General features: G+C 39.2%; 1 protein-coding gene across 1 annotated transcript in view; it reads right to left on the bottom strand.

Moving 5' to 3' along the window:
- The window catches only part of TASP1 (taspase 1), a 615,049-nt gene that overhangs the window by 422,328 nt on the left and 168,757 nt on the right, over nt 1–23,964 (bottom strand). Inside the window, exon 6 of the mRNA XM_007946379.1 lies at nt 16,159–16,238. Coding sequence (XP_007944570.1) covers nt 16,159–16,238 — 80 coding nt within the window. The remainder of the gene's footprint in view (nt 1–16,158; nt 16,239–23,964) is intronic.

Here is a 23,964-nt window from a genome sequence, read left to right on the forward strand (position 1 = left end):
TGATAGTCACTGCCAAAAGTCAGGGGGCAGGGCTGCCATGCCCAAGAGGGAGAGGAATGGGGTCTACAAGGCCAAGGGGGTGAGGTTGCCACTCAGGAACTAGGGGACTGGAGTCACCCAGTGAAGGAGATCTGTACAGCTACCACCCATTAAAGATCTATACAGGTGCCAAGTTGACAAAGGGTGAAACTTTGGTGGTTTAGAATCCTGGTGGTTATGTTTGTGTGTCAACTTGGCTGGGTCAGGTTGAGTGGCTGAGCACCTGGATGTAGTATTCCCCATGATGAGACTGGTAATCAACTCCATGGTAGAAACTACTGAGAGCAGCTGAGTAGCTGCCCTAGGGATGTGGTCTGCTTCCTGTATATAAGGAGAAGCCCTGGGGAATGGTCTCTAGTTTATGGCACACTTGAACCCTGCATGTAGCTGTCATTGTTCAGCAGTCTGCCATGTTCTGCCAACCTTGGGACTTAGAGTGGACTTAAATTAATGGCCTGCCGTGTGGTTTAGTAACATCGGAGTGTGCCTTTTTACTTGTCAATCTTGAGCTTGTCAGGCTCAGTAGCCAGTAGCTGTCTGAGCAAAGAAAAGCCTCTAGCTTCAGTGGGCTGGGAGCAAGAGGCAGAGCTGAGGCCCAAAGTGGAGGGGCTATGACCCAGCCCCTAGAGCTTGGCATATGAACTCAAACTTAAAGCCTCTAAATTCTAAGAATTAGCTCCTGTTTGTTAAGGGCATCCCATCTGTGGTATTTTGTCAGAGCAGCACTATGTAACCAGAACAGGCTCCAAACATGATGTTCTCAGCCAGAATGTGGTCATTAACAGCCAGATTTATCAAAAGGCCAAAATCCAAACCCATTGCCAGCAAATTGATTCTGACACACAGCAACCCAATAGGACAGAGTAGAACTGCACCATAGGGTTTACAAGGCCATAAATCTTTATAAGAGACTGCCACATCTTTCTCCCATGGAGCAGCTGGTGGGTTCAAACCATCAACCTCTCAGTGAGCAGTGAAGTACTTAACCACTGTATCACAAGTGCTCCTTTTATCAAAAGTAGATAGACAGTAAGCCTCTTAGGATGGAAATCTGGCAATAGAAAGCAAGATGCCAAATGCACATCACATCTTCCATAAATCAGTAATCCTACTTCTAATCTAATCCTAGTTCTACCCTAATAACACATATATGTATAAAGAGAAGTATACAGGAACATTCATGCAGACATCAATGCTGATGGCAAAGCCTAGAAACCAACAGAAGGGCCATCAATCAATCAATCAATCAATAAAAACCAGCATATGGTAAAGTGCTACTCAGGAGTATAAAGAAAAAAATCAATTCATCCATATGTATTATTTTGGACTTATTTCAACATACAGTTTGCTGACTGACCTAAAATTCTGAAAATACTATATCATAATTTATCTAAAAACTTAAAAAATGAGTAATACCACATACAGCATTGGTGTTAGTACATAATACATGTAAACAAAGTACAGCAACAGAAAGAAGCAGATCAAACTCATACCAGAGTGGACAGAGGAGACTGGGCATGGAAAAAGAAGTAAAGAGGAGATTTAAGTTTACCTGGAATGTGTCAGTTTTTAAAAAGATAACCTATTTCTGTACCACATAATTAGAAAGTAATAAATTAGATGCATAAATAATCAACTTTCTTTTACAATGTAAAATGTTATCTAAAATTATCAATTTACAAATCCTAAATTCCAGCTCGCAGTAATGAAGGATTAGTTTATGTCAGAGTAACCTACAGACCAACAACAATTACAAATTCTGGATAGAATTAAAAAACTAAATAAGAACTATTTGAAGGAGAGTGACCAAAACATGGCAGAAGAAGGAGGGAATTCTACCATTCAAAGAAGGGAAACACAATGGGTGAGAGGCCCATTCACACAGCTTTTACCACGAGTAATTTTGGGAAAGTAGGGGAAAGGAGAGAAAAATGCAGGGGGAACACGACAGAGCGAAGAGGAATGGCAGGGATTCAGGTAAGGGAAGAGACCCAGGCCCCACCGCCAAGTGACAGGAGAGGGGCAGGGATCCACGGAAGGGGTGGGTAGAGAAGTTTCGAACGCTAAGGGAGACAAACTTGTCTCTCTGTTTGTCCTACTGTGGTGGCATGTTGCTGTGAGGCTTGAGGCTGTGCCACTGGTGTTTCAAAACCAGTGGGGTTGCACATGGTGCACGCGTTTCAGCACAGCTTGCAGACTGACAAAGATGAGGAAGGAGGAAGAAGCTATCTATTTCTCAAAGAACTGGACAGGGAAAACCTTATGAATAGCAGAGAAACACTCTCTAATACATTACTGCACAACTTTATGAACATCCTGGAAACATTGTCCAATACAGTGCAGGAAGATGATCCACTTAGGTTGGAAGGCTCTCAAAATGTAACTGGGAAAGAGCTGGATCATCAGAGTAGAACCAGCTTTAATCACATGGATAAGGAAAAGTTTTCAAGACCTCCATTTGCTGATGTGGCATGACTCAAATTGAGAAGAAACAGTTGCAAACATGCATTAATAATCGGAACATGGAACATAGGAACTATGAATCTAGGAAAACTGGAAACTGTCAAAAATGAAATGGAACGCATATTGATTTATATCCTAGGCATTAGTGACCTGAAATGGATTGGCTTTGGCCATTATGAATCAAACAACCATATGATCTACTATGCCAGGAATGACAATTTGAAGAAGCATGGCATTCATCATTACAAAGGATGTTTCAAGATCTGTCCTGAAGTGCAATGCTGTCAGTGATAGGATAATATCCATATGCCTACAAGGAAGACCAGTTAATACAACTATTCAAATTTATGTACCAACCTCCAAAGTCAAAGATGAGGAAACTGAGGATTTTTATCAGCTTCTGCAGTCTGAAATTGACCAAACATGGAATCAAGATGTGTTAATTATCAGTGGGGACTGGAATGTAAAAGTTAGAAACAAAGAAGAATCAACGGTAGTTAGAATACTTGGCTTTGGTGACAGAAATAATGCTGGAGATTGTATGATAGAATTTTGCAAGACCAACGACTTATTCATTGTATATGACTTTTTTCAAGAACACAAACTGTGGCTACACAGGAGGACTTCACCAGATGGAACACACAGGAATCAGATTGACTGTATCTGTGGCAAGAGGCAATGGAGAAGCTCAATATCTTCAGCCAAAACCAGGCCAGGAGCTGATTGTGAAACAGACCATCAACTGCTCATATGCAAGTTCAACTTGAAGTTACAGGCAATTAATACAAGTCCATGAGAGCCAAAATATGATCTTGAATATATACCTCCTAAATTTAGAGGCCATCTAAAGAACAGATTTGATGCATTGAACACCAATGACCAAAAACCAGAAGAATTGTGGATGATATCAAGAATGTTATCCATGAAGAAAGCAAGAGGTCACTAAAAAGACAAGGAAAGAAGAGAAGACCAAAATGGATGACAGAAGGGACTCTGAAACTTGCCCTTGAATGGAGAGTAGTAGTTGTTGCTGTTGTTGTTGTTGTTGTTGTAATTGTTGTTGTTGTTATGTGCCGTCGAGTCGGACCCGACTCACAGCGACCCTTCCTTGGGTTTCTGAGGCAGTATCACTACGGAAGTAGATTGCCCAACCTTCTTTTCAAGGAGTGGCTGGTAGGTTTGAACTGCCAGATAAAAGAGCTGAACAGAAGATTTCAAAGAGCAGCTTGAGCAGACAAAGCCAATTACTATAATAAAATGTGTAAAGACTTACAATTAGAAAAACAAAAAAGGAAGAACACGCTTGGCATTTCTCAAGCTGAAAGAACTGAGGAAAAAATTTAAGCCTCAAGTTGCAATACTGAAAGATTCTGTGGGCAAAATATTGAATGATGCAGAAAGAAACAAAACAAGATAAAAGGAATACACAGAGTCACTATACCAAAAAGAACTGGTCAATCTTCATCCATTTCAGGAGGTGGCATATGTTCAAGAACCAATGGTATTGAAGGAAGAAGTCGAAACTGCACTGAAGGAACTGGTGAAGAACAAGGCTCCAGGAATTGACGGAATACCCATTGAGATATTTTAACAAACAGATGCCCCATTGTAGGCACTCACTTGGTTATGCCAAGAGATTTGGAAGATAGCTACCTGGCCAACTGACTGTACCCATTTCAAAGAAAGGTGATCCCACAGAATGTGGAAATTATCGAACAATATCATTAATATCACATGCAAGTAAGATATTACTGAAAATAATTCAAAAATGGTTGCAGCAATATATTGACAGAAAACTTCCAGAGGCGCAAGTGGGATTCAGAAGAGGATGTGGAACAACGGCTATCATAGCTGCTGTCAAATGGATCTTGGCTCAAAGCAAAGAATACCAGAAAGATGTTTACTTGTGTTTTATTGATCATGCAAAGGCATTTGATTGTGTGGATAATAAAAAATTGTGGAGAACATTGAGAAGAATGGGAATTCCAGACACTTAACTGTACTCACAAGGAACCTGTACATTAAACAGGGGGCTGTCATTCAAACAGAACAAGAGAACACTGCATGGTTTAAAATCAAGAAGAGAGTGTGTCAGGGTTGTATCCTTTCACCATACTTATTCAATCTATAGGCTGAGCAAATAATCCAAGAAACTGAACTATATGAAGAACATCGCATCAAGACTGAAGGAAGAATCATTAACAACCTGTGATACACTGATGACACAACTTTACTTGCTGAAAGTGAGGATGACTTGAGGCATTTACTGATGAAGACTGAAGAATACAAACTTCAATATGGATTACATCTCAATATAAAGAAAACAAAAATCCTCATAACTGGACCGATAAGCAGCATCACAATAAATAGAGAAAAGACTGAAGTTGTCAAAGACTTCATATTGCTTAGTTCTACAATCAAAGACAATGGAAACAGCAGTCAGGACATTAGAAGATGTATAGCACTGGGCAAGTCAGCTGCAAAGGATCCCTTTCAAGTGCCAAAGAGCAAAGATGCCTCCTTGAGGACTAAGGTACGCCTGACACAAGCCATGATATTTTCAATCACTTCGTGTAGGAGCTCTGATAGTGTAGTGCTTAAGGCATTTGACTACTAACCAGAAGGCTGGCAGTTCAAACCCACTAGCCACTACTTGGAAGAAAGGCTGGGCAATCCACTTCCTTAGTGATACTGCCTCAGAAACCCAAGAAGGGGTCACTGAGTCAGGTCTGACTCGACGGCACATAACAACAACATATGAAAAGAAGAATGATGCTTTTGAGTTGTGGTGCTGGTGAAGAATGCTAAAAATGCAATGGACTAGTAAAAGAACTAACAAATCTGTCCTGGTAGAAGTGCAGCTGCAACGTTCCTTGGAAGCGAGAATGGCCAGACTTCGTCTCACCTACTCTGTTCATGTTATCAGAAGTGACCATTCCCTCAAGAAGTATGTCATGCTTGGTAAGGTGGAGGGATGATGAAAGTGGGGAAGGCCCTCAACAAGATGGATTGACACAATGGCTGCGATGATGGGCTCAAGTATAACAAAGATCATTGGCTGGTGTGGGACTGGGCAGTGTTTCATTCTGCTGTGCATAGGGTAGCTATGAGTCAGACACAACAGGACAGCATCTAACAACAACAATAACTTCCCAGTCTATGAGATGTACAAAAACTAGAGCTTAAGCAGAAACCAGTCTTATTAGCCTGAGATGAAGAAGCTTAGGGCCATTATAGGAGCTCCACTGACAGAAGAAATCTTATAATTGAAGAAGCTACAGAAAAAGGAGCCTCAAATTCCCTCAGATCATTGGACATGCCCTTAACTATCAATGCAGGATATATGATTCCATAAAGTTAAGTAAGAAAACAATAGCTAAAAAGCTGATGGAGATTTTGATAATTGTCCGTTGTAGCAAAGAGGGTTTAAAGTTTGAGACATTCCATCAAAACTCCAGAAAGGCCACATCCTAGGACTAAAGATGACAAGCTAGTACTAAAGAAACAACTCTAGAGCTAAGAGTAAAACTGAAATACACTGACTTTAACAAAGCCTAAAACCAAGCTGCAACAAAATCAAGGTGATTCACAAATAATTTAACTACATGTTAGACCAAAACTCAATATCCTTCAAAAGAAAATAATACAATCCATACTAAAAACCAAATCACACCCATTGCCATTGCCATTGGGTCAATTCTCATGTACAACAACCCTATAGGATAGAGTAGAGCTAGGGTTTCCAAGGCTATAAATCTTTATGGAAGCAGATAGCCACATTTTCTCCAGCAGAGTGGTTGGAAGGTTTGATCCATAACAATCTCTAAAATTTATCACCCACAATGTTTAGTTTATAATTTTTTTTTAATGTTTTAAACAGGCAACAAACAGGAAAATGTGATCCAGAATCAAAAGGGGAAAATCTATTAACAGAAATTGACCCACACAAGATTTAAATTTCAGAATTAGCAGTAAACCTCTTAAAATAACAATGAGAAATGTTAATGATGGAGCTAATAGGTGAAGATGTGAAAAATTATAAGATATGGAAACTATAGAAAAGAAAGAAGAACCACATAGAAATCTTAGAACCGAAAACACAGTTTCTTAACTTTTAAAAAATAGTTGTTGTTAAGTGCCATTGTCTCCAACTCATTGCAAGCCTACATACAGCAAAATGAAACACTGCCAGGTCCAATGTCAGCCCCCAATTCTTACTATACCTGAGCCCATCGTTGCAGCCACTGTGTCAATAATTTTGTTGAGGGACTTCCCCTTTTTCATTGACCCTCCACTTTACAAAGCGTGATTATCTTTCTCCAAGGAATGGTCCATTGTATAGGATTAATATCAAACTGGACAATGAATGAAAGATTAGTGACCTTGAAGACAGTTCATCATAAATTATATAAACCAAAGCAGACAAAAAAAAAAAAAGATTATGAAAAGGAAAGCTTCAATAATATGTAAGACAGTACAGTTTAACATAAGTGTAACTGGACTCCAACTAACAATATCTTTATAGACAGAAACAAAAATCAGAAGAAATACTATCCAAAATAATTCCAAATTTGATAAAAACAGTAACCCACAAATTCAGCAAAAACTAGGCACAAGGAAAATCACACCAACTCATATCATAGTCACATTGCCTAAAATCAGAGATAAAGACAAATCTCAAAAGCACTCAGAGAAAATAAGATACATAACATATGGGAAAGCAATGATAAGAATAAAGGCTGACTTCATATAAGAAACAGTGGCAGCCAAAAGACAACGTAAAAAACAAAATAAAACAAAATTTAAACACACACACCTTAAATAAAATAAAATAAAATACTGTCCACCTAGAAGTCTATGTCCAGCAAAAAATATTTTTAAATTGAAGGCAAAGTAAAAATTTTCCAGATAAAGAAAACTGAGGGATTTTTTCACCAGCACAACCATACTATCAGAAATGTTGAAAGAATTTCCACACTAAAGGGAATGATACAGATAGAAATTCTTATCTACATGCAAGAATAAAATATCAAATATGTGTGAAAACACTGAAAGTTTAAGGAGTTCTTTTGTTGTTGTTGTTGCTGCTGTTGTTGTTATGTGCCGTTGAGTTGGCCCCAACTCATAGCGACCCCTCCTTGGGTTTCCGAGGCAGTATCACTACGGAAGTAGATTGCCCAACCTTCCTCCCAAGGAGTGGCTGGCGGGTTTCAACTGCCAGCCTTCTGGTTAGAAGTCAAGTGCCTTAGTCACTATTTAGTATAACATATTTTAGGATACACCTTAAAGAGGATTCTAAAATCTTTCGGGACACCCAAGGAGGAAAGAAACCTACAAATTTTCTGTCCCATAACGGTAATCTAATAGAAACCATATCATTAACCAGCACCAATATATAATATAATTTTTTATTGAAGATTAGACAAGAGGCCTAATGAAGATGGTATTTTCTTTTTAAATCAAATTAATCATTTTAATTTCTCCTTTTAAATCCACCACAGGTCAGTACCAATCATTTTACAAAAATAAGATACATATATATTACTTAACTTACAAACATCTTATATATGCAGAAAATATTTCTTGCATATATAAATCATAAGAAATCTACTGCAAATTAGTGCTTTCTTGTTACAAACATAAAACCTTAATGTATAGTCAAAATATAGTTTTCAGCCTGGAAAATCTAGTAGTAGCCATTTAACACCTTTTAATATTAATGTTCTAAAGTGAAAGTGACAGACTAAACACCTGAGTTTATCTCTACACCCTACTAAAACTATGTTGTTGTTGTTGTTGTTGTTGTGTGCCATCGAGTGGTCTCCGACTCATAGAGACCCCTCCTTGGGTTTCCAAGGCAGTATCTCTACAGAAGTAGATTGCCCAACCCTATATTTAAAGTAATTTTAAAAGAAACAAAGATATAAATATACAAAGAATGCAACCAAGGGATGAAGATGAAGAATAGTATTGATGTAATTTAGAAAACAGAAAGCAGGTAGACAAATAGTGATTGAGCAGAAGATGGACCCCAATGTCTGTGGTAGCCAAGACATCACAAAGCAAACTAATTTCTACAAAAGTAAACCAATTTCTGCAAAAGAAACATTAGAAGATCTCAGAATTAAAGGCATCTCATATCTAGCCAGATTGAAGCTAGAAACAGGAGGAATGGTAGACCCTCCTCTTGCTTACAGAAAACTTGAGCTTTATTCTTTGAAAAGTTGGAACCAGGTGAGCCACAATTGTTGTTGTTTTTATTTGCCATTGAGTCAGTCCCAACTAATAGCAACCCCTCCTTTGGTTTCCGAGGCAGTATCATGAAACACAGGTGGGGCAAGCATCAGGACTTCGGCTAAAGGAGGTTTATGTAAGTCTGAAAAAGACAAAGTGAGACCACCAGCCCTTTTCTTGTTATATAATCAGAATATTGGTTATTACTCTGCCAGAACCTGAGAAGATTTCTCTCTGAACAAAGAAAATCTAGACAACTGGTTTTTGCTGGTGAATACCTGGATGCTTCTACAACAAAAAAATCTGATCATACCACCCAACATGAAGGCAACCAGACCTGTCCTCACATAGAAAGCTTACAAATGGCATTTAAATGCCACTTATGCTTTCAGGAATATGAAAAGAATAGAGGATGACATATTTGAGAAAATTTTCTAACAAGTATTAGAGCACAAAACAGAAAGAAAGACAAAGGATGCAGACACAGTAAATAAGAACAAAATTTTGAACTATAATATCCTAAGAGAGATAAGCAAAAACATTGCATTCATAAAACAAGAATCAAACTAAATCCACAGCCATAGATTTAACTTCAAGTCATAAGGACTATGAAGGACAGAGGAGAACTGCCCCACAGAGTTTCAAAGGTTACAATCTTTACAGAAACAGATTGCTACATCTCTCTCCTGTGGATCTGAATTTCTGATGTTTCTGTTAGCAACCAAGCACTTTAACCACTTAGCCACCAGGGCTCCTAAAAAAAAGGGGGACATCATAAAAAAAGTATTGATCAATGATGGAGTTCTACAGATTAAAAATATGAAAACCAAAATAAAAAATTCAACAAAGTATAAAATTTGCCAGAAAAAATTAAGAAAATTTCCCAGAAAGTAAGTCAAATAAAAAAAGGAGAAAACATAATTGTTTAAAAAAGACATAAGAGATTAAAGCATAAGATCCAATATCTAACTAGAAGATATTAGAAAAAGAGAGAATAGAGAAAACATGATGGAAGAAATTATTACATATTTTTAATTTCCCAAAATTAAAGCCTAGGAATTTCTAGATGGAAACGGCCCAATGAGCATCCAGCATAATAAATATAGAAGAGCCCATCCTGGGACTATGGTTGCAGGGGACATCAAACTCAACTGGCATAACACACTACACAAAAACTTTGCTCCACATCCTACTTTGGTAAGTAGCTACTGGGATCTTAAAAGCTTGCAAGTGGACATGTAGATCCAACGATGGGTCTCCTCTCATCCAGAGCAAAGAAGAATGAAGAAAACCAAACACACACGGAAACAATTAGTCCAAGGGACTGGTACACCATGCAATCCTCAGCCTATATGACTAAGAACTAGATGGTTCCCAGCTACCAATGTCAACTACTCGAAGGGGATCTCTGTAGGAGATCCTGGATAGAGTATGAGAACAAAGTGGAACAAAACTCAAGTCATTTTAAAAAATTTTTAAAAAATTTTCAGTATTATTGAGAGCACCATATTATAAAGTACCCTGGTGGCATAGAGGTCTGAGAGAGCCTGGTGGAACCCCTGAGACTATGGCCCATGGCTGCCCTTCAGGTCTGGAATTGAACGCACTCCTGTGGCTTCCAGCCAAACAAAAGACAGGCATATGAGTTGAACATTTACCTGAGGTAGACACACTCCTCAGAGAAAACAATCTTGGGAGAAAGAAGGGCTGTTTATGCACAGGGAGACATCTTGGGGGGCAGGGAGGGAAGAACACAGGAAAAAGGTGGCTATGGAGAAGAAGTGGAAGGTGAGCTGTTGCACTGTGGGAGATTACAGTCAATGTCATGAGACAAAGTGTATGTGAACTGTTGTATGGAAGATGACTTTGCTCTGTAAACTTTCACTCAATCACAATGAAATTTAAAAAACAGCCCATCCTAGGGTGCTTCATTGTGATCATCAAAATGTAGAAACTAAATTTTTCTCCAGAAAGAAGAACTTGGAAGTGAAGTGACAATGAAAAGCAAAACTGGAAACCAGAAGATAAGAGAGCATTTTCCTCAAAAGCGAAGACCTTTTGACTGTAGCCTCACATGTACCAAATGAGGAAGTAAAATAAGAACAAAAAACATATGAGTTCCAAGTAACAGAGATATAGGATGACAGGAAAAGGGAATCCCAAGACGATGGTGAGGAAAAGTCCAGGGATGATGGCTATGCAGAAAGCCTAGTGAGTACCCCACTCTAGACTGGAGGACAAGAGGTTCCAGGTGGCATGTTGCAAAAAAAAAAAAAAAAGATGGTCAGCCATTTTTATCTTATATGTTGTTAGTGTTGTTGTTATGTGCCATCGAGTCAGCCCCGACTCAGAGCGACCCCTCCTTCAGTTTCTGAGGTGGTATCACTATGGAAGGAGATTGTCCAACCTTCCTTCCAAGGAGTGGCTCGTGGGTTTGAACCGCCATCCTTCTGGTTAGCAGTCAAGCGCCTTAGGCACCACGCTACCAGAGCTTCCTTGTCTTATATAAGAACACTAAAATAAAGTTCCATTGGAAGAATATAAGGAAGAATTAGTGATAAGAACTGAAAATTTAGAACTCGCATACTCCCTTCTTCCATGCTACACATATTTCTCTTCCCTCCAACCACTCTGTATTCCAACTTTTAACTGCATTAATATTCATTGTTTACATCATTTTCAGTATTATTGAGAGCACCATATTATAAAGTACCCTGGTGGCATAGAGGTTAAAGTGATTGGTTGCTAAACAAAAGGTCTGTACTTAGAAACCACCAGCTGCTCCCCAGCAGAAGGATGAAGCAGTCTGCTTCCATAAAGATTTACAGTCTTGGAAGCCTGATGGGGCAGTTCTATTCTGTTCTATATGGTCAGGATGAGTCGGAATCAACTCAACGGCACTGGGTGGGTGCTATATTACATACTTACTATAAAATGTAATTGTATCTTTTCTTTTACAACTTGATTTCCTTGAAATTAAAGATTCTCCATACTTAATTTGAACTACATTCCTAGACAATATTGATAAAAATAAAATTTTAATTTAAAAGTTTAGTATATTTTAGTTGAGAGATTGGCAATCTTTCTTTGTAAAGACCCAGATAATAAATATTCTCAGCTTTGGAGAATATGCCCAAAAAATAAATAAATAAATAAATAGTACTACATATTTTTAATATGTTCTTATCTTTTCATGCATAAAAATATAGCTATGATTTCTTTTTTAAATAGATGTATAATACACACTTTTTTCCAAAATAATTATTAAATTTAATCATTAACAAGTTATAGTCACTTTAGAAAATTTCATTTAAAGACTATACAATAATTTATTTACCCACATATGGTTTTTCCCAAATTTTTAAAATATTCTTAATAATGCTCACTGAGCATCTGTCTACATAATTTTTTATTGATGTCTACAATTGGACATTGCTAATTGCTAAAATCAGAATGTGTTTAAGGCTTTTGATTTACACTACTACTTAACTGTCCTCCAAAATCACTGTCAACTTACATTTGTGCATTCAATGATTTATGTCCTTTTCATTACAGACTTAAAAGCAGCAATATATTTTTCAGCTCTTTTGCAAATTGAGAAGGAAAAAATTTAGCACGTACTTGTTTTAACTTAAAGTTTTCTTATGTTATGTTGTCTATTTACAACTTCTGCACATTTTTTTTATCAAGATGTAACTTGCACTTGTGTGTTTTTTTTATTTGGTTAACCTCGTCATAGATTAAGGATATATATGCCTTGGTGATATCTGTTGCAAGTGTTGTTAAGTTTTAACTCTCATGTAGTCATACCTTTGCTTTGCCTTCTCTTGCACTTGTACTTGTGATGTTAGGTGCCATTGAGCCGTCTCTGACTCATAGGGACTCCACGCACAGAATGAAACACCAGCCAGTCCCACACCAGCTCCACAATCCTTGCTATACTTGAGCCCATCATCGCAGTCACTGTGTCAATCCATCTCATTGAGGGCCTTCCCCTCTTTCATTGACCCTCCACCTTACCAAGCATGACATCCTTCTTCAGGGAATGGTCCCTTCTGACAACATGACCAAAATAGGTGAAACTAAGTCTGGAAGGTTGAGCAATCTACTTCCGTAGTGATACCACCTTGGAAACCCAAGCGGGGGGGGGGGGGCACTATGAGTTGGGGCCTACTCGACGGCACATAACAACAAGAAGTCTGGCTATTCCACTTCCAAGGAGCATTCCAGCTGCATCACCTTTAGACAGATTCGTTAGATCTTTTGGCAGTCCATGGCATTTTCAGCATCTTTGCCAGCTCCACAACTTGAAAGCATCAAATTTTCTTCAGTCTTCCTTATTCATTGTCCAGCTCTCACATGCATATGAAGTGATTGAAAATACCACGGCTTGTGTCAGGCACACCTTAGTCCTCAAGGAGACATCTTTGCTCTTCAACACTTGAAAGAGGTCCTTTGCAGCCAATTTACCCAGTGCTATACATCATCTGATGTTTTGACTGGTGCTTCCATTGGCGTCGATTGTAGAACCAAGCAATATGGATCTCTTCCAATCAGTTGGCCAAGTAGCTGTCTTCCAAATCTCTAGCTGTAGCCAAGTGAGTGCCTCCAGCAGAGCACCCATTTTATGAAACATCTCAATGGGTGTTCCGTCAATTCCTGGAGCCTTGTTCTTTACCACTTCCTTGAGTGCACCTTCGACTTCTTCCTTCAATACCATTGGTTCTTGACCATATGCCACCTCCTGAAATGGATGAAGATCGACAGGTCTTTTGGGTACAGTGACTCTCTGTATTCCTTCCTTCTTCTTTTGATGCTTCCTGAGTCATTCAATATTTTGCACATAGACTTTCAATATTGCAACTCAAGGCTTAAATTTTTTCCTCAGTTCTTTCAGTTTGAGAAATGCCAACTGTGTTCTTCCCTTTTGGATTTCTAACTCCAGGTCTTTGCACATTTCATTACAGTAATTGGCTTTATCTGCTCAAGATGCTCTTTGAAATCTTCTGTTCAGCTCTTTTATTTGGTCATTTATTCCATTTGCTATAGCTACTCTCCGCTCAAGGGCTAGAGTCTCTTCTGATATCCAATTGATCTTTTCTTCCTTTCTTATCTTTTTTATGACTTCTTGCTTTCTTCATGGAGCTCTGGTGGAGTAGTGACTAAGGCATGTGACTGCTAACCAGAAGGCTGGTGGTTCAAACACACCAGCCACTCCTCAGAAGGAAGGTTGGGCAATCTACTTCCATAGTGATATTGTCTCAGAAACACAAGGGAGGGTTTGAGTCGGGTCCAACTCCATGGCAGTGAGTTTGGGGTTTTTTTGGTTTTGCTTTCTTCATGGATAATGTTCTTGATATCATCCCTTAATTCTTCTGGTTGTCAGTCATTGGTGTTCAATTGATCAAATCTACTTTTTAGATGGTCTCTAAATTCAGGAGGGATATATTCAAGGTCATACTTTGGCTCTTGTGGACTTCTTTTAATTATCTTCATCTTCAACTTGAACTTGCATATGAGTAGTTGATGGTCTGTTCCACAATCAGGTCCTGGCCTTGTTTTGGCTGAAGATATTGAGCTTTTCCATCCTCTCTTGCCACAGATATAGTCAATCTTATTCCTGTGTACTCCATCTGGTGAAGTCCATGTGTATAGCCACTGTTTGTGTTGTTGAAAAAAAGTATTGGCAATGAATAAGTCGTTGGTCTCGCAAAATTCTTTCATGACATCTCCAGCATTACGTCTGTCACCAAGGCCAAATTATCCTACTACTGGTGATTTTTCTTTTTTTCGAACTTTTGCATTCCAGTCACCAATGATAATTAACACATCTTGATTGCATGTTCAGTGAATTTCAGACTGCAGAAGTTGATAAAAATCTTCAATTTCCTCATCTTTGGCCTTGGTGGTTGGTGCATAAATTTTAACAATAGGGAGCTCTGGTAGCGTAGTGCCTAAGGCACCTGAGTGCTAACTAGAAGGCTGGTGGTTCAAACCCACCAGCCACTCCTCGGAAAGAAGATGGGGCAATCTACTTCCATAGTGACACTGCCCCGGAAACCCAAGGAGGGGTCACTATGAGTCGGGTCCGACAAGAGGGCACATAACAATAAGTAGTAACTGGTTTTCTTTGTAGGTGTATGAACGTTATCCTATCACTGACAGCACTGTACTTCAGGACAGATCTTGAAACATCCTTTGTGATGATGAATGCCACACCACTCCTCTTCAAACTGCCATTCTCAGCATAGTAGATCATGTGGTTGTCTGATTCAAAATGGCCAAAACAGGTCCATTTCAGCTCACTAATGCCTAGGCTATCAATCTTTATGCATTCTATTTCATTTTTGACAACTTCCAATTTTCCTAGATTCATACTTTGTACATTCCATGTTCTGATTATTAATGGATGTTTGCCAGCTGTTTCTCCTCAATTTCAGTCATGCCACGTCAGCAAATGGAGGTCCTTTGAGCTTTACTTTATCTAAATCATTAAGGCACTCTACTCTGAGGAGGCAGCTCTTCCCCAGTCTTATTTTGATTGCCTTCCAACCTAAGGGGCTCATCTTCCTACACTGTATCAGTGTTTCTCTGCTATTTATAATGTTTTCCCTGGCCAATTCTTTGAGAAGTGGATGGCCTCTCTCTTCTTCCTAGTCTGTCTCAGTATGTAAGCTGTGTTGAAACCTGTGCACCATGTGCTGCTGGTGTTTAAAACACCAGTGGCACAGCCTCAAGCCTCACAGCAACATAGAAGCCACCACATTAGAGCAAACTAACAGACAAGTTTGTCTTCCTTACCTGTTCAAAACCTCTCCGCCCTCCCCTCATCTGGATCCCGTGGCTCTTCCCCCATTTCCTGCCTCTTGAGGTGGGGCCTTGTATCCCTCCCCTTACCTGGATCCCATGGCTTGCACTTAGCACTTGTACTTAGAAAAGCATTGTTTCACCTCAAGGACAATTAAATATTAACCTGTATTTTCTCTCTCTCTCTCTTTCTTTCTTTGGAAAGTGGTGGTATGGTTTTATCAGTAATTATTTTAAGTAACCTAAAAGGGGATGCTTTGTAACACTTTTGTAAAAATATGAGAAAGCAATAAGGGTGAGGACACCTCAAGAATATTAAAAAAAAAAAAAAAAATCACTGCCACTGAGTTGATTCCTACTCATATTGAACCCTCCCCATTGGGTTTCCAAGGCAGTAAATCTTTATGAAAGTAGATTGCCAAGAATCTGAGTCTTAAAATCAACTAACTTTTTAATGTATCTTTTAACTATACATATTTCCACATATATATACTTTCTTTTTTAAATATCTGTACTATTTGGGATATAAGAGAAGCAATGTAATACTTTCAGGTATATATATACTCACAGCTTATTTTCTTTCTTTTTTTTTTTTTTTTTTACGTTTTTACTCACTTGTAGTCATGATGTTAGGAGGGCAGGAGGGTATTCCATGATCTACTGCCCATCTGTAGGCTCCTTCTCCAACTAAAAAGCTAACAACAGAAAATATATTATTTTAAAAAGTAACAGTGTCATCTTCTCCATATATAATAAAAGCAAAATGCTAAGGCAACTGATAAATCTTACACACAAACATAAATCTGAACTTAGCCCAAAATAACAATATGACTACAGGCCTAAAAATTTTATCAAAATTTTGAGAATTATTAAAATTAGAAATACAAGCAGTCCCCAGGTTATGAACATCTGATTTACATACAATCCATAGTATCAGACCAGCCTTCATAAAACCTATTAAAAATTATAGGTACATACAATGGTTCATAACAACAAAAGGGCACTACTTTGTGAGGTTCATCAAAACACTCTTATTATTATTACTGTATTACTGTGTTAAAGATGTTTTAGTGTATCTGGAAGCATTTCTTTAATGTTTTTATGCATAGGAAGATACACTATATACTAAGACAAACATTTGACTGACATTAAATAGGAACCATACCTAATTGTTCCAACTTAAATACAAATTCAACTTAAAGACTGACTTTGGAATGGAACTCTTTCATAATCTGGGGACTGCCTATATTACAAATGAAAATTTTATCACTGGAAATGTTACACTATCATTTCCAATCATTAATAAATAAAATTCAACATAAGAAGAAATTAAAATAGCTGACTTACAAGTTAAAAATATTAAGATTTATCTTGGACCAACACAGTTCTCAGAGCATGTCACAACAGGATCTATCAAACTGGGTTAAGAGTCTAAAGTTAAATATCTTGAGATTTTGTTTCTAGCCTATTTATTACACCGGGATTCAGTCAAATGAATGGAGAAATCAAGAAAAAAAAAATGAAACTAATAGGTGGCCTGATATGTTTGCCCAAAAAACATAAAAAATGTTCTAGGCCTTGATGCAACAAAAATATATACACAACCATCATATTTCTTTTTACTGTGGTATATCTCCAAAGTAATTTTTTGAAACCCTAAACTACAAGTTTTAACATTTAAAAAAGAAGTGAATAAATGGGTACTGTTAGCTAATTCTAGTGGTGCTGCGGTCAAGCCAAGGCATCAGGATGCTCACAAGAGGTCAGTGGTTAGAACCCACTGGTGCTCTGTGGAAGAAAGATAAGGCAGTCTACTTCTGTAAAAATTTACAGCCTTGAAAACCCTATGGGGGGTTGCTATGAGTCGGAATCAACTCAATGGCAATGGGTTTGGGTTTTTTTGGTTAGCTAATTATAAGACATTTTCAAATAACATGCAAGATAATTAACTTCTCCACTCCCTATGTAATTTTACTAAGCAAGGAGTAATCTACCAAGTATTTGCCATAATAATCAATCACCTCATCTCCTTCCATAGCCAACTTTTTAAAGATTTCAGTCACCTACTAATGAGTTCGTTAAATTTAGACCTACTTGTTAGTGACCTACTCCCTATTTTTGTTTCTATTCTTCTAATCATTTCATCACTGAAAATTCAAAGTAATATATATTGAACTCTTAAGATCCAACCATTAATAAATTGATAAGCGAGAGACTGGCAAGAATAAAAATCTAAGTAAAAGTATGGAAATATATAAAACTGGTTCTGAAGAGCAACTGAATTGCTACACGTAATAACGGCATTCTAATAAAAGGTGGGGGTAGTGCATATATTGAGGGGGAAGGGGTAAATGAGAGAAGGACCAAGAGAATAAATAACTTTACCTCTTCAAATCTGTATTATTAAAAAATTCTACAGGGTTTCAAGAATAGAAAACAGTCTATCCTACTCTTGTATCAAACAATGATCACTGAAAAGGAACTGAAGAAAAGGGTTATATACAATTTAAATAGAAGAGTAACTGAAGTAGGAACTGAGATTTCTATTTGATGGCATCATTAGCACTTCCTCCTTATGGAAAAAGAATTGGATATATGAAATTGCTTCTCTTCATGTGAAACTGTAAAAGAGATGCCCAAGCAGTAAATCTAATGGTCAAGACAGACTGTGGAGGTGAATCTAGTATTTTTAGCACCCCCAATGGACATTTTGAGTTCAATGGCAGTATCTGGAATCAGTTTTATTTTTCATTTCCCAATAATTTACAGGTTTGATTCTAAATAAAATCAATTTGCTGTTGTCACCTATGCATGTTTATAAATGCTTTAGCCATTTCAAAATATTCACAGAAAAGTGACTAGTTTGATGTCACTTTATAGATAAGAATGCCAAGTTATGACCTTTTCTTCCCATAAAAAATGAAATATGTAGTTCATCATCACATGAAATCTCATAAATGATTCTGAAATCATTTTAAAGAGCTTTAAATCTACACAAGCTTTCGTGAAAAAGTATAGCAGCATGTAAAAAAAAAAATCACTTTCCACAAAATTAAATGCAGTACCAATTCAAATTTCTGTCACCCTTCCAACTTTCCAAGAAGAAAGGTTTTAGAGAACATTCACCCTAATTCATTAGAAAATGCCACTGACTCTACCTTAAAAGTATATCCAGAATCTGACAACTTTTCACCATTGGTACCACCTTGGTCTGAGCCACCATCATGTGCCAAATGAATTGTTGCAATGGGCTCTAAGGGGTTTCATCACTTCCATGCTTGCCTTGCCCTGTCCCCTACTCCACCTATTCTCAACACATCAGCCACTGAAATACTTATAAAACACAAATTAGATGATCATAACTGTGTTAGGCTGGGTACTCTAGAGAAACAAAACTAGTAAAGCTTTTATATACATATGTTGTTGTTATTTGCCATCGAGTCGGCCCCGAGGCAGTATCACTACGGAAGTAGGAATGCCCAACCTTCCTTCTGAGGAGTTATATACATATAGAGAAAGATAAATTTATCTTTGAAAATGTCTCACAAACTAATAAAATCTGGCAAGTCCCAAGTTCTTAGATCAAACACCAAGCTGGAGGCTTCTGCTGACTCATGCAGTTGCAGGGGCTAACGAGCTCAAGGTTGGCAGGCAGTATACCAGCTATTGACTCCAAATAATGACAAATCCAAGATCTCCAGGCCAAATGGTGGATTGTTCTTTCATGAGCAGTTGTAGGCAGCACAACAGGATCCCGATCCACAGAAGAGTGTCTCTTTTCCCAGAATGTCCAAAATTATAGTGGAAGCAGACCACACCTCTAAGGAAATTCCCTTTCAACAGACTGGCTGCTCAAGATATATACATCCGATCCCATAATGGAAAGAACCCACATCACAATTGCTTATCCCACACAGAATTATGGTCCAGCCAAGTTGACACACAGCTCCAACTATCACAGTCCACTCTGTCAACTTGGCACTTGTACACATCTTCTTAAACATATATAAATAATCTCTAAATAAGAACAATTACAAAGTCATATTTGTGCCTAACATGATACGCTAACACACGTACAACCGAAACACATTAACCTTATTTACATTTCACACTTCTTAACAGAAGGAAACAAAAAATATTTGATGCACACATACAATGAAGAAACATAACAATCACAGTCCTCGTTTCTGCAACTGGTCACATAGTCATAGCTGTTATTCAGAACTACCTTCTTCTACCACCCATTCTGTGTTTCCCTTGCTCTCAGCAAGCACCTCAGCTGGTCGTGATTCTTTGCCTGGTGGGATGACCCAAACCTTCATTCCTGAAGGCTCTGGGGCCATTAGTAGTCAGATCACAATTGGGTTGTTGTAATTTTCCATTGACTTTAATCACAGTGCACTAAGAGACATTCTAAGAATCTGCTGTATTCCAGACATATTCTTCTTTACCCCATCATGTAATGTCAATCCAATTCCCCCTTGGTAATCAGGATCTAGACCAGATCAGTACAGTAACACCCTTCTTTGTCTGTTGATCCAGAGGCATAAGGAAGTCAAAATGACCAGGTGGCATTCTTAACTTCCAGTTCAATGCAATCAGTATTGTATCTCCAGGTGGGAATATTCCTCCCTTTGAGATTAAGATCTCCAGACCCACAGAGCATAGGGTAGCAGGGACAGGAAGCAAAAATTTTTTGAGTGGGTCACTATGGATAATAGTGAATGATACCACTCCCATTTCCACCTCTTGGTTCCTGGACCAGTGAATCCTGGCTATTGGAGAAATAGCACCGTATATTGGTTTAGCTCATATACAGCCTCCTGGAGAACACTGCCCCAACCCATCAAGGTACTTCCGCCTAGCTGGTGCCATAACTGTGTTTTCAGTAATCCATTCCATCGTTCTATCAAGCCAGCTGCTTCAGGATGATGGGGAACATGGTAAGACCAGTGAATTCCATGAGCATAGGCCCACTGCCGCGCTTCATCTGCTGTGAAGTGAGTCCCCTTGATCTGAAGCAATAACGAGTGGGATACCATGAAAATGGATAAAGCATTCTGTAAGTCCACAAATGGTACTTTCAGCAGAAGCACTGACTGCAGGGAAGGAGAGTCCATATCCAGAATAAGTAACTATTCCAGTAAGAACAAAATACTATCCTTTCAGGGGGACAAGGTTTGCTGGTCCGATACAGCCTGGTGGAACTGCTGAGATTATGGGCCCCTAGCTGCACTTCAGGTCCAGAATTATACCCACACCTGTGGTTTCCAGCCAAACAAAAGACAGGCATATGAGTTGAACATTTATCTAAGGTAGATACACTCCTTGGAGAGAACAATCATGGGAGAAAGAAAGGCTGCTTATGCACAGGGAGAAAGCTCAGGGGGCAGGAGTGCATGGAGGGATGGACACAAGGAAGAGGTAACTATGGGCAGGAAGTGGAAGGGGAGCTATTGCACTGTGGTAAATTGTGGTCAATGTCACGAGACAAAGTGTATGTGAACTGCTGTATGGAAAGTGAGTTTGCTCTGTTAATCTTCACCCAAATCATAACTAAAAAAAAAAAAAAAAAACTATCCTTTCCATGATGGAAGTGGTCCAATGTAATCAACCTGCCACCAGGCTGCTGGCTAATCACCCGGAGGAATGATTCCATATCGCGGACTCAGTGTTGTTCTCTGATGCTGGCAGATTGGGCACTCAGCAGTGGCAGTAGCCAAATCAGCTTTGGTAAGGGGAAGTCCATGTTGCTGAGCCCATGCATAACCTCCATCCCTGCCACAATGGCCACTCCATTCATGAGCCCACTGAGCAATGACAAGAGTAGCTGGGGAAAAAGGATGGCTGGTTTCCACTGATTGTTAAAGTCCTCCTCTGCCGAGGTCACCTTTTGGTGAGCATTCACATGAGACACAAATATCTTTACTCCTTTGGCCCAGTCAGAGAGATCTATCCACATACCGCTTCCCCATACATCCTTGTCACCCATTTTCCAATCATGCTCCTTCCAAGTCCCAGACTATCCAGCCAAGCCATTAGCCTCAACCTATGAATTCATATACAATCATACATCTGGCCATTTCTTGTTCCAAGCATAGTGAACAGCCATATGCATGGCTCAAAGTTTTACCCATTGGGAGGATTTCCCTTTACCACTGTCCTTAAGGGAAGTCCCCAAAAGGAGCTGCAGTGCCACTGCTGTCCACTTTCAAAGTAGTGCCTGTGTACTGCCCAGAACCATCTGTAAACCAGGCACAAGTTTTCTCCTCCTCAGTCAACTGATCGTAAAGAACTCCCCATGAGGCCATAGGTACAGACTGGGAGACAGAACGTAATGTGACTGGACTGAAGACCATAGGCATTTGGGCTACTTTCTCATGCAATGTCCTTGTGCCTTCAGATCTTGCTCAAGCCCAATCTCTGATATACCACTTCCATTTAATGATGGAGTGTTGCTGTGCACGTCCAACTTCATGACTCTGTGGGTCAGATAACACCCAGTTCATGATGGGTAGCTCAGGCCTCATGGTGACTTAGTGGTCTGTGGTTAGGCATTCAGTCTCTACTAAAGCCTAGTAAGAAGCCAAAAGCTGATTCTCAAAAGGAGAATAGTTATCTTCAGAGGATGGCAGCACTTTGCTCCAAAATCCGAAGGGCCTGCATTGCAATTCACCAATAGGGACCTGCCAAAGACTCCAAACAGCATCTGTATCTGCTACAGACACTTCAAGCACCATTGGATCAGTCGGATCATATGGCCCAAGTGGCAGAGCAGCCTGCATGGCAGCCTGAACCTGTTGTAGAGCCTTCTTTCGTTCTGGGCCCCACTCAAAACTAGCAGCTTTCCGAGTCACTTGATAAATAGGCTGAAGCAACACACCCAAATGAGGGATATGTTGCCTCCAAAATCCAAAGAGGCTCACAAGATATTTTGTCTCCTTTTTAGTTGTGGGGGAAGCCAGATAAAATAACTTATCCTTCACTTTATTAGGAATATCTCAACATGCCCCACACCATTGAAGCCCTAGAAATTTCAATGAGGTAGAAAGTGCCTGAATTTTTGTTGTGTTAATTTCCCACCCTTTAACACAACATTAAGTCTAGATTCATCAATATTTCTTCCTTACTAGTCCAATCTCTATAATATCATCAATATAATGGACCAGTGTGATGTCTTGTGGAAGGGAAAGGCAATCAAGATCCCTACAGACTAAATTATAACACAGTGCTGGAGGGTTGATATACCCTTGAGGAAGCACTGTGAAAGTATATTATTGGCATTGATGGCTGAAAGTAAACTGTTTCTGATGGTCCTTTGAAATTGGTATTGAGAAAAAGGCATCAGCCAGATCAATACTGCATACCAAGTACCAGGAGATGTACTAATTTGCTCAAGCAATGAAACCACATTAGGAACAGCAGCTGCAATTGGAGTTACCACCTGATTAAGTTTACAATAATCTACAGTCACTCTCCAAGATCCATCTGTTTTTTGCACAAGCCATATAGGCAAATTAAATGGGGATGTGGTGGGAATCACCACCCCTGTGTCCTTCAAGTCCTTGATGGTAGCAGTAATCTCTGAAACCCCTCCAGGGATGCAGTATTGCTTTTGGTTTACTAATTTTGTAGGTAGAGGGAGTTCTAATGGCTTCCATTTGGCTTTTCCTACCATTATAGCCCTTACTCCACATGTCAAGGACCAATGTGGGAATTCTGCCAATTGCTCAGTGTATCTATTCCAATTAGGCATTCTGGCACTGGGGAAATCACTACAGGATGTGTTCTGGGATCCACTGGACCCACTGTGAGATGCACCTTAGCTAAGACTCCATCAATAACTTGACCTCCATATGCCCCACTCTGACTGGTGGGCCACAATGATGCTTTGGGTCTCCCAGAATTAGCATCAGTTCAGAGCCAGTGCCCAGTAATCCCCAAAAAGTCTGATTATTTCCTTTTCCCCAATGAACAGTCAGTCTTGTAAAAGGCCTCATATCCCTTTGGGGAAGGCTGGGAGAAAGACTGACATTATAAATTTTTGGCAATGTAGTGGGGTCCTTCCTCAAAGAGACCTGGTCTCCCCTTCCCTCAAGGGGTTGTGGGTCTGTAAACTGACCCATGTCTGGGAATTGATAGAGAGGCCGTGAGTCTGTATTCTGGCAATTCAATCTAGGCTACGGTTCAAGTGACCCGGAATTCTTCTGTCTATACAGATCAAGTAAATATTTAGTAGGTGTGCTGAGTATTTCACTACTAGGAACACCATAAGCAAGTAGCCAATGCTATAATTCCACACGGGTCAGGCTATTCTGATTACTATTCTGACTCTGCTGTGCATTAGGGTAACCATGCCCACCTTGCCTTTGTCAATTAACTGCTGCCACTTGGCCCCTACAACCATGGGGTCCAATCAGC

The sequence above is a fragment of the Orycteropus afer genome, unplaced genomic scaffold, assembly GCF_000298275.1.
Source record: "Orycteropus afer afer isolate SDZICR_OR568_19922 unplaced genomic scaffold, OryAfe1.0 scaffold00158, whole genome shotgun sequence".
NCBI lineage: Eukaryota > Metazoa > Chordata > Mammalia > Tubulidentata > Orycteropodidae > Orycteropus > Orycteropus afer.